The 16,421-nt window shown below is 42.9% G+C and overlaps 2 protein-coding genes across 3 annotated transcripts; one reads left to right on the top strand and one right to left on the bottom strand.

Moving 5' to 3' along the window:
- The first annotated feature begins 10,613 nt into the window (after positions 1–10,613).
- On the top strand, positions 10,614–13,773 carry LOC113012280 (uncharacterized). 2 transcript variants are annotated; one of them, XM_080292269.1, is made up of 5 exons: positions 10,614–11,016; positions 11,140–11,240; positions 11,645–11,765; positions 12,013–12,560; positions 12,810–13,773. In XM_080292269.1, exons 1-5 carry the CDS (start codon positions 10,639–10,641, stop codon positions 13,009–13,011), a joined length of 1,350 nt encoding a protein of 449 aa, XP_080148395.1. In that variant the 5' UTR covers positions 10,614–10,638; the 3' UTR covers positions 13,012–13,773. The 2 variants fall into 2 exon arrangements, 1 of the variants encoding a protein (XP_080148395.1); XR_013903046.1 differs by lacking the exon at positions 11,140–11,240 and having other exon boundaries at positions 12,013–12,111.
- On the bottom strand, positions 13,768–16,057 carry LOC113012282 (uncharacterized). The gene is made up of 3 exons (XM_080292273.1): positions 16,003–16,057; positions 15,612–15,893; positions 13,768–15,119 (listed from the first exon to the last, which is right to left on the bottom strand). The coding sequence occupies exons 2-3, from the start codon at positions 15,781–15,783 to the stop codon at positions 14,089–14,091; spliced, it is 1,203 nt and encodes a 400-aa protein (XP_080148399.1). The 5' UTR covers positions 15,784–15,893; positions 16,003–16,057; the 3' UTR covers positions 13,768–14,088.
- Positions 16,058–16,421: the final 364 nt, after the last annotated feature.

The following is a 16,421-nucleotide window of genomic DNA, read 5'->3' as shown; positions in this document are numbered from 1 at the left end:
AAATGGTTTAGCACCAGTGTGAATGTGCTGATGTTTTTTTAAGGCACACTTATAAGTAAAAGCCTTTTCACAATGATCACAGACAAATCGTTTAATGCCAGTGTGGATGAGTTGATGACGTTTCAAACCCTTCATGTAAGTAAAAGACTTTCCACACTGATCACAGCTGAATGCTTTAACTCCAGTGTGGATGAGCTGATGTTTTTTTAAGCTGTTTTTCTGAGTAAAAGACTTTTCACAGTGATCACAGGTAAACCTGTCCCCAGTGTCAGTGCGCCGGCATCTTCTGGGTAGCTTCATAGTAGTAAAAGTCTTTTCCATGGGGATCACAACTGGCCCATCTGTATTAGCTGGTGTTGGGTGATTTTTGTTGAGGTCATCAATGTGCCGAGGTTTCACCATGCTTTCCCCCTTTTGTATAATGACAAAGAACCAAAACATTACGTTAACATAACAACAACGTTATGAAACTACGAAACCTACAAAAAGTACAGATGATACATTGTGTAATTCAGATCATGCGCATCCCCATGAGTAAAAAAAACAAAAAAAATATTATGTATATACATATACACACACACACACACACACACACACACACACACACACACACACACAAATAAACTCAAAAGTACAGTTTTTAAATTTAATGTTGCTGAAACAACAAAGTAATAAAACAGAGGGTTGTGCGGTCAGCTGAGCACACCATCCGCTCCGAGCTCCCTGACCTGCACTCAATCTACAGCAGGCGGTGCTGGACCAAGGCCAGGAAGATCGTGAAGGACCTCAGCCATCCCAACAACAGACTGTTCTCTCTGTTGAGGTCAGGAAAGCGATTCCGCTCCCTGAAGACCAACACAGAGAGACTGAGGAGGAGCTTCTTCCCGCAGGCGATACGGTCTCTCAATCACACCACCACACAGTACTGACCCACACATATGGTTCTTACACACACACTGGACTTTCTGGACTTTGTTTTTGCACAACACTGGTCACTATATTCTTCATTTCCGGTTAATACTTGTACAGCTGCTGTTATTGTGTATATATTTATTTAGATTTAGATTTCTTCATACATTCTTATATAGTTCTATATTGTGTATTGTGTATTTTGTTGTACAGTTATTTTATTTTCAACTTTAATTTATATATTTATCTTTATCTTATTCTTCCCAGTTAAATTTACCCTTCATTCTAATTTGTGTTGTACAGTTATTTCATTTTTAACCTTAATTTATATTTTATTCCTTCCTAGTTAAATTTACCCTTTTTAATTTTTCATATTTATTTCCTATCTTATTCATAGCCTTTTCCTTTTTTGTTTTCTTTAGGTCACGAGCAGTTGTCCAAGCATTTCACTACATATCGTACTGTGTATGACTGTGTACGTGACAAATAAAATTTGAATTTGAATTTGAATTATTTAATAAAAAATAAATCTATCTGATCGAGAAATCACTCATCTTTGGAAAAGAGAGTTTATTACAGAGAAATGGCATTTTCCAAAATAAAAGCTATACTATACGCTTCTTCTTGGCTATATTCTCAGCAGCATATTAAACATATCAGGTCCCCATAAGGAGAATCATGTGCTAACGGCTGTCTAAATGACTCAGGTAAAGTTTGTAGCATGCATGCCTGTTGTTTTTGTCTGCTTCCACTTGTCTTTGCACTAGGATGATGTCGGCGTAAATGTGCAGTCATATTCGTTGTGTTCCCACTAGTGCTGTCAGCATTAATCTCATTGAAATGACCTTAACGCCACAACACGGCAAATCTCCGTTAACGAGCTACCGCGGATCGCCCCGTGCGTGGGGCTGGACGGCCAACATGTTAACGAGCTAACTGCGCTAACACACTAGCTCCCACCAATGTAATTGAGCATTGCGTGGCACATCCAACATACTGTTTTACTTTTGTCCATGATGCGCTTACCTTCAGGGTCATACCTCACATAAAAACCAAAATAGTTCCAAACGCCAGATCTGAATGAGGGTGGGGGACATTTGCCATCTTTCAAGGAGAGCTTAACTTCTGTCTCGCTAGCTTGCCCTGTGCTCAGTGAATCTGCGTTCGACTACTGAGCCTAGGCTGCACTGTCAATCGCAGATCCACTGAGCGCTCAACACAGACAGCATCGTCAGAAGAAAAGTTGATGAAATAAATTACAATTTTTGTATTGTTCGATACATATGCGTACGGAACCAAAAGCGCTGTATCGAACGGTTCAATATCAATACAAGTATTGTTGCACCCCTAATAAATATACACACACACACACACACACACACACACACACACACACACACACACACACACACAATATGTCACATATTGACAGTGGTTTTTTTGCTTTCACTTTGCAATCGCGCGAACTGTGTATAGAGGTATTCTTGCCAATTCCTTTCTGTGTCCCGCTCATGTATTGACCCATGTGCCTGTTCATCTTAGCCGATATGATGCCTGACAGGAGCTTCCATGTAGTACTGAGGCAGGTTATTGGTCGGTAGTTGGAGGGGACCGGTCCCTTCTTGGGGTCCTTGGGGATCAGGACCGTTCGGCCTTCAGTTAGCCATTCCGGGTGTCTCTCGTTAACTAGCAGCTGGTTCATTTGTGCTGCCAGACGCTCGTGGAGTGCAGTCAGCTTCTTCAGCCAGTAGGCGTGAACCATGTCGGGCCCTGGTGCTGTCCAACTCTTCATACTGGAGACCCTTTCTTGGATATCTGCCACTGTGATGGTTACTGGACCCTGTTCAGGGAGGTCGCTGTGGTCTGCCCTCAGATCCACTAGCCACTGAGCATTGCCGTTATGGGTTGCATCCTTCTCCCATATGCTCTTCCAGTATTGCTCCGTCTCCAGCCTTGGTGGTGCTGTTCTCTTATTGTTCCCTTGCCACTGAGAGTACACCTTTGCTAGTTCTGTGGAGAACAGCTGGTTTATTCTCCTGCCTTCTATCTCTCTGGTGTACCTCCTCAAGCGGCTGGCCAAGGCTGTGAGTCTTTGCTTGGCAGTTTCCAAGGCCTCAGGTATGGACAGCTTGCTGTATTTCTTAGGCACCTTATTTGTCGCACCTTTCTGCAACTCTGTTAGTTGGCTAACCTCCCTCCGTGCTACTTTGATCTTGCCCTCTAGCCTCCTTCTCCATGGAGGGTACTGCCCCTTGTGGCTGTTCAACTTGTAGCCAAGCATCTCACTGATCACTGCTGCCGTATTGTAGATCAGCTTGTTAGTGTCGGTAATCGTGGTTGTAGGTATTGCCCGTAGTGCTGCATTAACATCATCTAGCAGACCTTCTGAGGGTACTTCACGTAATCTTGGTAACTGGCTACGGGGGATCCAGGTTTCAAGCTTGGCCATGATCCTATTTTTCAGGTCAGTTCCTCTCGCACTCAACGATCCTTCTCCTATCGCACTTGGGGCTATGTGCCCAATCTCGGGTGGGGGTGATGATATCTCCCCCCTGACCTGGCGTCCTGACTCCTCCTTGCCGTAGCATTTGTACGAGTTGATTGACGAGTTGTACCTCGTCAATCTCTAGCTGTGAGAGCAGTCCCTTCTTTTGAATGTTGGAACACTGAGCTACTAGTTGTTTCGCCGTCATTGTGGATGTTGGGTATTGAAGAATCCATAGGTCCCTCATCCTATTCATGTAGCCCCTTCCGCCGGGGTTACTTGCGTAGTAGCATTCCAACAACGCCCTGTTTTCGTCCCTTGCCCACCGATGCCTTCTTGTTCCAGTAGCCCACTTTTCGTCAGGGTGCCCTGGTTCCTCGACACCTGACGCGGACCTTGTTGATCCGGGCGATGTCCGAGCCGGCATGCCTTCATATTTATCTGTCTCGCTCATGTCTGCGGTAGGCTTGCTTAGCATAGGGGGTCTAGCCTTAGGACCCTTACTGGATACAGACGCCCCAGGCAGGAATCGAACTTGCGATCCTCTGTTCCAAAGGCGTGTAGTTTAACCACTACGCTATCCAGCTGGCTACGGATACCGACTACGGAACGGAGCAGTTGTCAGCCACCTCCTGTACATGGATGACATCAAGCTGTATGCCAAGAGTGAACGAGACATCGATTCACTGATCCACACTACCAGGCTATACAGCAATGACATTGGAATGTCGTTCGGACTGGAGAAGTGTAGTCGGATGGTAACAAAGAGAGGGAAGGTAGTCAGAACTGAGGGGATTGAACTACCAGAAGGCAACATTGCAGACATAGAGGACAGTTACAAGTACCTGGGGATCCCGCAGGCAAATGGGAACCATGAAGAGGCCGCTAGAAAGGCTGCAACCACCAAGTACCTGCAGAGGGTCAGGCAAGTCCTGAGGAGTCAGCTGAATGGTAAGAACAAGATCCGGGCCATCAACACGTACGCCCTGCCCGTGATCAGGTACCCTGCTGGGGTAATAGGCTGGCCAAAGGAGGAGATAGAAGCCACTGACATAAAGACAAGAAAGCTCCTGACCATGCATGGAGGGTTTCACCCCAAGTCCAGCACCCTGAGGCTGTACGCTAAGCGGAAGGAAGGGGGCCGGGGACTGGTGAGTGTCAGCACCACAGTCCAGGATGAGACAAGGAACATCCAAGAATACATTGGGAAGATGGCCCCAACTGACCGAGTGCTCAGTGAATACCTCAGGCAGCAGAAACCCAAGAAAGAGGAGGGAGACGAGGAACCATCATGGAAGGACAGGCCCCTGCACGGTATGTACCACCGGCAGATAGAGGAGGTGGCTGATATCCAGAAATCCTACCAGTGGCTGGACAAAGCTGGACTGAAAGACAGCACAGAGGCACTAATCATGGCAGCACAAGAACAAGCTCTGAGTACAAGATCCATAGAGGCTGGGGTCTATCACACCAGGCAAGACCCCAGGTGCAGGCTGTGTAAAGATGCCCCAGAGACAATCCAGCACATAACAGCAGGGTGCAAGATGCTAGCAGGCAAGGCATACATGGAACGCCATAACCAAGTGGCCGGCATAGTGTACAGGAACATCTGTGCCGAGTATAACCTAGAAGTCCCGAGGTCAAAATGGGAGATGCCCCCAAGGGTGGTGGAGAATGACCGAGCTAAGATCCTGTGGGACTTCCAGATACAGACGGACAAAATGGTGGTGGCTAACCAACCGGACATAGTGGTGGTAGACAAACAGAAGAAGACGGCCGTAGTGATCGATGTAGCGGTTCCGAATGACAGCAATATCAGGAAGAAGGAACACGAGAAGCTGGAGAAATACCAAGGGCTCAGAGAAGAGCTCGAGAGGATGTGGAGGGTGAAGGTAACGGTGGTCCCCGTGGTAATCGGAGCACTAGGTGCGGTGACTCCCAAGCTAGGCGAGTGGCTCCAGCAGATCCGGGGAATAACATCGGAGATCTCTGTCCAGAAGAGCGCAGTCCTGGGAACAGCTAAGATACTGCGCAGGACCCTCAAGCTCCCAGGCCTCTGGTAGAGGACCCGAGCTTGAAGGATAAACCGCCCGCAGGGGCGTGCTGGGTGTTTTTATATATATATATATATATATATATATATATATATATATATATATATGTATATATATATATATATATATCACTTTGCTGGACGATATATTCGTTTTCTCTAAGTCACTAGAGGAGCATCAGACCCATATACGGGCAGTGCTGCAGAGCCTCCTCGAGAATATGTTTTTGTAAAGGCAGAAAAGTGTGAGTTTCATGCTAAAACTATTGCTTTTCTGGGGTATGTGTTATTAGGAGTGCAGTTGAAGACGGACCCTGCAAAAGTGAGAGCAGTCACGGAATGGCCTGTTCCAAGTAGAGCAGGGCGATATGACCAAAAATATTTATCACGATATACATTTGAAAATTTGCGATAACGATATAACTGATGATATAATTGACACAAGACAAAATACTTTTGTCTTTACAGACTGAACCTGACTGGGCACTGGGCCACCTGTTCCTGAGGCCGCCCGGTCCATGGTGCCAGACCTCCTTCCCCCCGCCCGGCTGATTGAGCACCTGAATCAAGGACCTTGTACTTCCTGTGTCTACACCTCGCCCGCGAACAGTAAGGCAAACGACTGTCATGCTTTTCCCGGACATTTTCCCCAAGCTTTATCACTAAAACCACTCTCCTCTTGTTGCAGCGTGCAGAGACTCCCAGTGCATTTCCCGCAGCCTGTGCCTTTCCTCTATGCTCACGAGAATGGACTTTCTATGAAGATTTAAGTTTGCCAATTATTCATTAGAAAGCTAGTCATTGTTTCAAGTTTGGTTCCCAAGCAGACAGGAAAACCTTAGTCCATTATTTCGTGACTCATATCTACACGTTTTTGCTTTTTGAAAATGAAATAAAGTTTTGTTTGTTTTTTCCCGTTTACGGGGTGTATGTGTGGGTCCCACATTTGAGTCCTCCAGTTAACTGGCCTGGGCCGTGACAACAGAAATGTGAGATGGTTGAGAATTTACACCTGTGTACTGTTATACTTTAGATAGCAAGGAGCAGAAAGCTGAGTTTATTCAACTCCCCGGACAAAGCTTGTGTTGCAAAACTGAAGCCTAAACCCTCCAATTTCACAGCCGTTCGCTTCACCTACACACAGCTGGACTCGCCCCACTTAAAACACGAAGGCCAGGTCCTCAGGAGGATGCAGTCTCTGACTTTAAGCATGCCTGTGTCAAGTGTTCAGGAACCAGAACGCACTCATGAGAAGTATGTTTCTTAGAACAAGAAGGACAAGGGATGAGAACAGGAGACTGTTGGAATGCTACTGTGCAAGTAATCCTGGTAGAAGGGGTATCATGAAGAGGCTGTGGGACCTATGGAGTCTTCTGACACCAAACATTTAGACCAGAGGTTACAAACAGGTCGGCCGCAGTGGACCTGGACTGGACTGCTAGAGCAGAAAGTTATGTTTTAATACATGACAGGGCTCTTCTGGATAGAGACCCTGGTCAGGAGTCAAAGTCCCAATCTGAAATACCAAAGGAATCTTTATTTCCACTTTCTTAAAATTTCTGATATATACCTTTACATACATTACCATTCAAATGTTTTTGTGATTGATTGCAATTCAAGTCTTTCAAGTCCAATGATTAGCTTAAAATTGTACAAAGGTAAGTGTTGAACTGCTAGAGGTTTAAAATAATAATAGGGCTGGGTATCGTCACTAATTTCTATAGCTGACTCGATTCTGATTTACAAGCTCCCTATTCAGCTTTTATTTATTTTATTTTATTTAACACAGTAGCTTGCAAAAGTATTCGGCCCCCCTCTCCACATCACTCTGAACACACCAAACTGTCAAATATGGTGAATCATGCTCTGGACATCAGCGGGGACAGGGAAGCTGGTCAGAGTTGATGGGAAGATGGATGGAGCGAAATACAGGGCAATCTTGGAAGAAAACCTCTTGGAGTCTGCAAAAGACTTGAGACTGGGGTGGAGGTTCACCTTCCAGCAGGACAACGACCCTAAACATAAAGCCAGGGCAACAATGGAACGGTTTAAAACAAAACATATCCATGTGTTAGAATGACCCAGTCAAAGTCCAGATCTAAATCCAATCGAGAATCTGTGGCAAGATCTGAAAACTGCTGTTCACAAACGCTGTCCATCTAATCTGACTGAGCAAAGAAGAATGGGCAAGAATTTCAGTCTCTAGATGTGCAAAGCTGGTAGAGACATACCCTAAAAGACTGGCAGCTGTAATTGCAGCAAAAGGTGGTTCTGGCAAGTATTGACTCAGGGGGCTGATTAATTATGCAAACCCCACTTTTCAGTTATGTATTTGTAAAAAATGTTTGGAATCATGTATGATTTTTGTTCCACTTCTCAGGTGTACACCACTTTGTGTTGGTCTTTCACGTGGAATTCCAATAACATTGATTCATGTTTGTGGCTGTAATGAGACAAAATGTGGAAAAGTTCAAGAGGGCCAAATACTTTTGCAAGCCACTGTATCTATTATACGTTCAGCCCCAGTTTAAGTTTCATGCTTTCCGCCCCCCCCGTTTCAGACTTTATAATGTGTGTGTATGGGACGGAATGTTGGAGGTTAGAGTGAGACAGCTCAACTACTAGAGTGGGAAAAGGGGGAAATTTTATGTTAAAATCTTCTCTTTAAACTGCGTGTCCGCAGTGTCTGTACAATAGTGGTGGAGATTTTATTTTTGCCACCTTATATGAAGTACCGATGTTTCTCACTGCACTGGCTGAGCTGCTCCTCCATTAGACTCCATTCCCAGTTGCCTGTGACAGCAAACATCTTCATTTTTCTATTCAGTGAGATTTATTGTAGGGCATTGTTTTTCAACCGTTTTTGAGTCGCGGCACATTTTATAGGTTAAAAATATCCAGTGGCACACCACCTACCAAACTTGCTCCAAAATGACACATTGTACCTTCATACAGTACATATAATGGCAAGTTAGTCTCTCAGTTTGTTTATACTCACTCAGTGTGAAACCTGGGCTAGTCTAGATGAACATAAAGATGATATTCTGGCAGGAATTGAAGAAAAGCATACATGAAGTTCTTCCTTAACAGTTCTTAATCTCTCTCTGTTTTTAGTTTTTATAGCAGCCATGCTCGAAAAGCTTTGCTCACATAGATATGTTGTAGAAAATGGGAGCAATGTCAAAATGGCTCTGTTTGCAAGAATGGGGAACTCCTGGGCAGCAGTCAACCAAAAACTGTCCAAAGATAGATCAGCAAAGCTCAGCTTTAAACCACGGTGTTGTCTCAGTTCAGTTAATTCCTCCTGCTCCTGCAAAGTCATATCCTTTCTGAAAACTGCTGCTGAGCTATATGGGCCCCTTACCCAGTCAAGGCATTCAGTGGAGACTGAGGGGAAATAATTGGACAAAAATTCAAACGTACTGCTCTGCTGTCACTTCCAACATAAATGAAGACAGAAAACTAAACAGCAGTGACGTTTGTAGGGTTACTGAAGTTGGGCTAGGTGGTATATAATGACGTGCTACGTGATCGCTAGCGACACGGCTATGTTAGCATAACATAAACAGTGAAGCTCCAGGATGAAAGCTACCATTTTTCCACTCAATAAAAGTTAACGTGAAGGTTCCTGATGGTTAGAGACAAATGCAATCGCACGGACCAAACTTCAGTCAGGAGAACAACTGACATAATCCATCCACAATATGAGATTAGGGTTATTAATATACTGCAACAACATGGGAATAGAGCAGCTGTGATAGAATACAGCATTAATGAATCAATGGTACAGAAGTGGAGGAAGCAAGAAGAATGAGTTGAGTAGTTTGATTTATCTGACTGCTTTGTTTAGCTTAATGTGTCTTATAGGCCTAATCCCGTGCACCTTATGTTCAGAAAAATACATATTTGACTTTTTTTATTTGGCACACTGCAGTTTAATGTTGCAAAGCACCTCTTTTAACTTCAGTGGATATTATACATGGTTATGCTCAGGATATGTCAGCCCATTTCTACTGGAAATGCCTTTTGGTTAAACTTTCAGCAAGGAATTTGCATTTGCACTGTTACATTTTTATATAGCTTTATAGCACATAAAAAAAACAGCTTCTTGCTTAAGTGAAAATGAATGGATGGTGTTTTTTTTGCGCTAGTAAAGTTGTGGAGTTGTATTTTGTCTCGCATCAATTGTATTGTCAATTATATTGTTATCGCAAATTTTCAAATATATATCGTGATAAATATTTTTGGCCATATCGCCCTGCTCTACTTGTAGTAATTATTAAATTGTATTTTTGGACCAATTGTGTGCCGCGGCACAGTGGTTAGGAAACACTGTTGTAGAGCACTGCTGCAGAGCGTTGTATTGTATGGCATTATTGTGCCTCATAGAGTCAGTAACAACTAGGGCTGGGCCATATCATACCGTTCATACGGCACACTTAAAATCAATCCTTTGATTTTTCTGATAATCGACAGTGCCCCTTATAATACTGTGTGCCTTATGTATGAATTCTGGTTGTGTTTACTGACCTCAAAATGATTTTATGTGGTACACAGCGCTCGAAAATCTGTCAAATGTTTTAGTATGACTTTGCTAAGCTACGAACCCGCACCGCTTGATGGATTGTCGGAGCATTACGGCTATCGTAGGCAGGAGCCTCGCAGTGTGATACATACTGTGCTTCAACATAATATTACCGTATTGTGTGTGTATAACCTCTTTTTAAGTAAAAAAAAAAAAAAACCCAAACGTACAGCTTATTGCACCAGCATGCATCTGCTCTTATATAATTATCATTAGTTTACAGCTTTAAGCTTTTAAGGTGCTAACTAAAAATAAAGACAAGATAATATAAATTTTAATGAAATTTGCAGATTGTTTTGGTGAAGTTGAATAAACTCCGTCGTCTGCTCCTTGCTATTTAAAATATAACAGGACACCGGAGTATATTCTTGAGCATCTCAAACTTAAGATAATCAGTTGTCTGCTTGATGTTTATTCAGCTGTGTAAAAACGATAACTTTAATCTCAGCCAAACCGATTTACTCAGAAACAAATAAAATACTGAAAAAAAGCCAAACAAAACTGAAAGAATAATAAGAGTAATATTAAAACTAACTAGCTGCCGCCATTGTTGAAAATTGAGTACGGCCGCGCTATGAATACTTGGGTTGCAGTCACGTGGTTCTGATGACGTGCGGAGGCAGCGCGATTTTTGAGTGGAGGGCGGAAGTAAACATGGAGGACACTGTGGAGAGTCAGGAGAGCAGCTATTGTGCAACTTTAGACCCCGTTTCTCGGGAGAGATATAAACAGATAGTTAAAAAATATATCGGACGTGATCCGTATTCTTTGAAAATGTCCGAATACACCACAGAAGTAAAGGATTTGCCTACTATCGACGCTGTGGATATCACCAACTACTTGGTCCTCCAGACTTCTTACTACACTAGGGAGCAAATGAAAGCTTTCAAGAGTCTGGAGGCGTACAATTTTTTTGTCAGCGGGTGGGTCCACAACCTTGGAACAAAACGTCTCCGTGATGGATACAGTTTGGTGTTTGCAAGGGTGAGTGTTTGTTCTTATATTGCTTTATCTTAAACACGCTAACAGTTAGCGTTAGCGGCTTTAACGTCAACAAACATGCCAAATCCTTAGGACTTCGTTAGAGTGACAGTTGTTTGTTTCAAGGTAAACCATTCTCAGAGGTCTAACGAGACACCTCTGAAGACTTGGGTAATTGCAAAGGAGGATGGAGAAGTGATTGCAGCTCATTGCAATTGTATGGCAGGGTTAGTAGCCTAATTAAGTAGGATGTTATTGCAATGAGAACACACACATACACACACACACACATATACGCACAGGGCACTGCTAGCATTTTGCAGGTGTACTTCAGTAGTAGTGGGGAGAGAGTGTTTTCTTTTAGCTAAGAATTCATCAGCTAAGAATTTGTGTGATTGCCTTAGATCCCTCATGACACTCAGATGCATTTTTCAGATAGAGGGTAGAACTATTCAGTCATGTCATCACCTAGATAATGATTTCTCTATAGGCTGTTGAGAAAGAGTTAATGAATAAACATGTTACTTCAAATAAAGTGCCATTGCACATTAGTATTAGTAAGCTATGCATCATCAAAATGTACTGTAAATATTGCATTTCATGTTAAAAAGATTATGTGCTCTATTTCCAGACTATCAGAATCATGCTCGCACGTTGGAGCTGTTCTTTTTGCAGTTGAAGCTGGGGTGAAAATGAGAGCGACATGCACATCAGAGCAGTGCAAGTGGCTGATGCCATCTCATGTTAAAAAGGTAAGCCAAAAAGCAAAATGTAGGATAAAGAATGTTATATTGGGACTTCATGTGACAGTAGGATAAAATATCTTCCCCTATACTGCTACCTTGTCGTGGTGGGGAAGCTTGAGTGCCTCAATGACCCTGTAGGCTATACCGGCGGGGGCTTCAAGCTCCTGGTAGATCTAATCAAGCCGGGCATATATAGCGTTTTGGAAAAGAGCTTTTTAAATTTTAATGATCTTCTTTGGCTTAATTTTTCCAGATTCCTGCTTGCCCAGTAACTCTGATTGACTTCTCTTCAGCAAAGTCAAAAAAACGAAAGCTTGAGTGTTCCATTGATGGCTGCACAAGTACACAAAAGGTTGGGAAATCACTTCCATGCCCAAGAGTGCAGAGAGATTCAGAGACATACTGTAGGTTTTTTGAGAGTTTAAGCAAAAACTGTCCAAGGAGTGCAGCACTGATGTCTAGGGAACCTTACCACAAAGAATTTGTCCCCCAGTCTAGCATGCTTCCTAAAACTGTGCCTGAGTACAGAACACCAGAGACACTGCAGCTCCCCCCCAAAGACCTTGAAGAGCTATGCCTGGACTTCCAGCTTGAAGAGCTCACCCTGTCCCAAGTCCAGGCTGTAGAGAGGGCGACTCGAAGTCAGAGTGCAAGCAGTATTTGGTTTAGGCAAAGAGCTGGACGCGTAACTGCCTCTAAGCTGAAACAAGTTCTTAAGACCAACCCCCAGCAACCATCAAAGAGCTTGATCAAGGCCATATGCTATCCAGAGGCATATAGGTTCACCACAGCTGCTACAAGGTATTTAGGGTTTGATGTAGGGTAAGGCAGAGTTAAGATTTGGGGTATGAAACTGTCCATAACTGTAACTAAAAAAGTGTTATGAAGATGGAGGTTAGTTATAGGCTTATACGGCTAGGGTTATACAGGGTAAGAACTAAGTATAGTTTAGGGTAATGGCATATTGTATAATACATCACTTTACTGTTTTACACATCCAATACTAAGTAATAATTTCCTTTTCATGTTTGGCATGTGTACTGTTTATAGTTATGGATGCAAACATGAAGCACAAGCCAGAGGAGCATATGAGAAGCTTATGAGCCAGGAGCATGCAGGCTTCTCATGTATGGACAGCGGTCTCTGGCTGAACCCCAAGTGGCCATACATGGGGTCCACCCCTGATGGGATAGTCACTTGTGACTGTCATGGAACTGGCATCTGCGAGATTAAGGTATTGACTCTGTTTTAGTCAAGGCCATAGGTGTGACATCTTTCCATAAGAATCAGTGAACTGAGTAAAAATGCAGGAAATACCTTTTCTAATTTCTAATCTATTGTTCAATTAAGATAAGATGAGGCTTTATTGTCTGTCTCAAATAGACATTTGTTTTGGGCAATGAGAGATTATGATAACACAGACCACACCCATCATCTTTGCTTCTTCACTGTTTCATCAGATAAATCTTGATTGTTGTTCTCATCACTGTGATTTTAGTGCCCACTCTCAGAGAGATGCGGTCAACCTGCGCATGCGTGCTGGGGAGAAGGGCTTCTGCCTCATCAGTGACGGGGATAATGTCACACTGGACCCAACTCATGACTACTATTACCAAATTCAGGCACAGCTTCACATTGCAAATGCAGAGTACTGTGACTTTGTTGTGTGGAACCGCAATGACATATTTGTTGAAAGGATTTTGCCTGACCTTGAGTTTTGGGATGATGCGATTCCTAAAGTTGAGTGTTTTTTTAGAAACAGTATACTCCCAGAAATACTGGGACAGCAAGTTACAAACATACATGTGTAATGTGATAAAAGGACGACAACATAATGACATTTTGAATATTGTTATGACCTGATGGTAGTCATTATGAGTTCTGGCTATTGTATTTGCTCTGACGTAGCATTAGAGCACAGATTGTCATTTAATTTTATTGTACATTTAATTGTGTCATTTAAGTGTTGTGTAACACTACACAATGATTAAATGCTATTGAGGCAGCATAATAATACATTGGTGGTTTATTTACAAGATTAGACTTTTAAACAAATAAACAAAATAGATTGCAATCCATCTCACAGTATAATACTGTACAAACTGCCAGCACAATATGACAGTTGGAGAAAAATATTTCATTTGAAAACATTTACAGACTAATCAGGAGTCAGGACTTAGGTACTACTATTACTCTACCCTGTTCTACTTATCACCAGAGCCAAGCAGCAGATACTGGACACTACTCTTCCTCTCCACCCCCTTCTGTGAGCCGTGACAGTGACAAGACATTTAATTTTTTTTAACTGATTGATTACCACCCACCCCCCTTACTCCAGTGGGACAACAGACTCGGAGAGATTTGATAAGGCACAACAAATTACCCCAATCTTGTCGATCAATGCATGTGTCTCACCTGGCTTTGTGGACATGTTCTCTATTGGCATAGCCCTGCTCTGCAGAATTTGATATTTCCTCCTGACTAAACCTATGACTCGCTCAACATGGATACGCAAATTGGCTATTTTCCTTGTCTCTGCCACTTCATAGGCTGACAGCTGTTTTCTCCCTTTAGTGAATGCCGGTGTCTGTAGTGAAGCACAGTAAAACCCCACATTATCGCCAATATTGAACCCACGATCTGCAAGGACAATATCTCCAGGTAACAAGTTCTTTAGGAGGCCACTCTCTATTGTGATCTGCTTATCGCTAATTCTCCCTCCCCAGGCAGAAGATATGTAAGTGACGTAGCCTTGGGGGGCAACACCAATCAAAAATTTTACAGTGTGATGGTGCTTGTAGTTGGACCAAGTTTGAGCTTGTGCAAGAAGATTAGATGGTCTCTCAATAAAGACTTCAAAGCAATCAACAATCACAGCCACTTTACATCCAAATGCCTGTCTGAAACTCAGTGGCATCGTAGCTTGAAGAACATGTCGCTCTGGCCACTCAATTAGGAACTCTAACCTTTTATGAAGTATGTCAATTACTTTATGCCAAACTCTAGAAGCAGTGGACAGAGAAATATTGAACCTGAAAGCTAAATCTTTCAGGGGCAGATTTAGTCTCAGCCTCAGCAAAACTAGTATGAATTGTTCAAATTTGGACAACAAAGACATAGGTCCCGAGGTGATATAGGGCTCGCACAGTTCAAAAATCTGAATTAAAACTAAGAAGTTGGGGAGCCCTGTGTAGAACTTTGTCTTGTCTTCATTTTTTTCAAAAGCCTCCTGGCTGAACTGTGTGTCCAGAGCCTTGCTCCGAAGATCAACCAGCTCTGCTGTGTTCTGTCTCAAAACATCCTCCATCTTCTCGATGTCATCCATCGTCAGCTCTGTCTGGCATCCAGCATCCGCACAGCCTGCAATATAACAGTGGGGGAGCATAATCAGCATAATAGAGGCAACCTCAATTTTTACTCATTTTCACTGTAGGAGTTTTTTAGTGGGCTATTAGAATCTGGTGTAATGTGTTTAATTCACTATGTTAATTTAATGTAATTATTTTTTTTAATCAACAAAAAAACATGTTGCGTCTAAACAAAAAATATATTTATATGTTTCTCACCACAGAAACCTTACATTACGGATATCTTTACTTATCTGTGAAAGGAGACTGTCTGGAATCTGGCAATATAAGAACCACAGCAGTGTACAAAAACCTGTGGTGTGTGCCTGACGGTAATAAGTGCCACTTTTTCTTTTTTTCTGAATAAAATGGTATGGATTTACTCTGTGATTAAAAAATCACAAACATGTAATATGTAACTTGGACCATAATCATTACAGATAATGGCATCTTTTTCTCTTTGACATGATTCTTGTTTGTTTTACATCTCAGCACAATATCTTACCTGGATAAGTGAATGTCTCATTCACACTGAAGTCTTCTGGTTGTGGATTCTCAGCTGGAAGCTGCAGTTCGGGGTTCTCCACTGTCACTAGGCTCAAATCCGGGCTCTCAGCCGTCTGTTGCATATCCAAAATCGCCTCTGCACATCGATGCTGTTCTGCCTTAAGCTTCATTCTTTTATCTCGTTTGAGAACTGATTCCGATCTGGGTTTTCGTTCGTAGCCGAGATTGACCGTCGGAGCCCAGTCCTCCGACTCTTCGTCATCCAAAGCACTTGGGCAGCCTATAGTCCCAATCAAGTCAATATTAGACTACTAACTTAAAAGCACTAAGTAAACGAGAATTTAACGACAACATAATGCTAATAAGTTCGTTTGCAAACATAACATTACCTCTGACGAAGTGGTCGCTGCAGACACGGGCATTGGCAGACTCTGCTCCTCCCGACTGTAAACGTAAATTTAAAATCCATTTTTCCTACGTTTTTCGGTTAGAATTTTCCATTTTTCTCCTCTTCGTTGGGCTATTTTTGGTACCCTAAAATACCGTTTATCAGTTTCTCGGGTCGACCTACTGGAGCATCCGTAAACACAACAGGACAAAGGCATTTTGCGTACTGTCTGTCTGTGATTTTGCGCTGATCTTTTTCACTTCCGCCCTCCAGTCAAATTTCGCGCTTTACGTCGACGTCACGTCTACGTCAAATGAAACCCAGCTATTCTGGGACACAGCTTCTTCTTCTTCTGGGTTTAACGGCAGCTGACATCCTTGTGCATGCAGTGCTGCCATCTTCTGTTTCAGTCCGTTATTA

The sequence above is a fragment of the Astatotilapia calliptera genome, chromosome 3 (assembly GCF_964374335.1).
Source record: "Astatotilapia calliptera chromosome 3, fAstCal68.1, whole genome shotgun sequence".
Taxonomy (NCBI): domain Eukaryota; kingdom Metazoa; phylum Chordata; class Actinopteri; order Cichliformes; family Cichlidae; genus Astatotilapia; species Astatotilapia calliptera.
Note: the sequence above shows the minus strand (reverse complement) of the source record. Positions and strands in the feature narration are given on the sequence as shown.

What these genes read in the sequence shown, in the direction of transcription:
- LOC113012280 (XM_080292269.1), top strand. Translation starts at nt 10,639, where the DNA reads ATGACGTGCGGAGGCAGCGCGATTTTTGAGTGGAGGGCGGAAGTAAAC. An exon ending in ACAGTTTGGTGTTTGCAAGG is followed by an intron (nt 11,017 to 11,139) that starts GTGAGTGTTTGT and finishes GTTTGTTTCAAG; the next exon opens with GTAAACCATTCTCAGAGGTC. An exon ending in CATTGCAATTGTATGGCAGG is followed by an intron (nt 11,241 to 11,644) that starts GTTAGTAGCCTA and finishes CTCTATTTCCAG; the next exon opens with ACTATCAGAATCATGCTCGC.
- LOC113012282 (XM_080292273.1), bottom strand. Translation starts at nt 15,783, where the DNA reads ATGAAGCTTAAGGCAGAACAGCATCGATGTGCAGAGGCGATTTTGGAT. An exon ending in TGAGACATTCACTTATCCAG is followed by an intron (nt 15,120 to 15,611) that starts GTAAGATATTGT and finishes GTTATATTGCAG; the next exon opens with GCTGTGCGGATGCTGGATGC.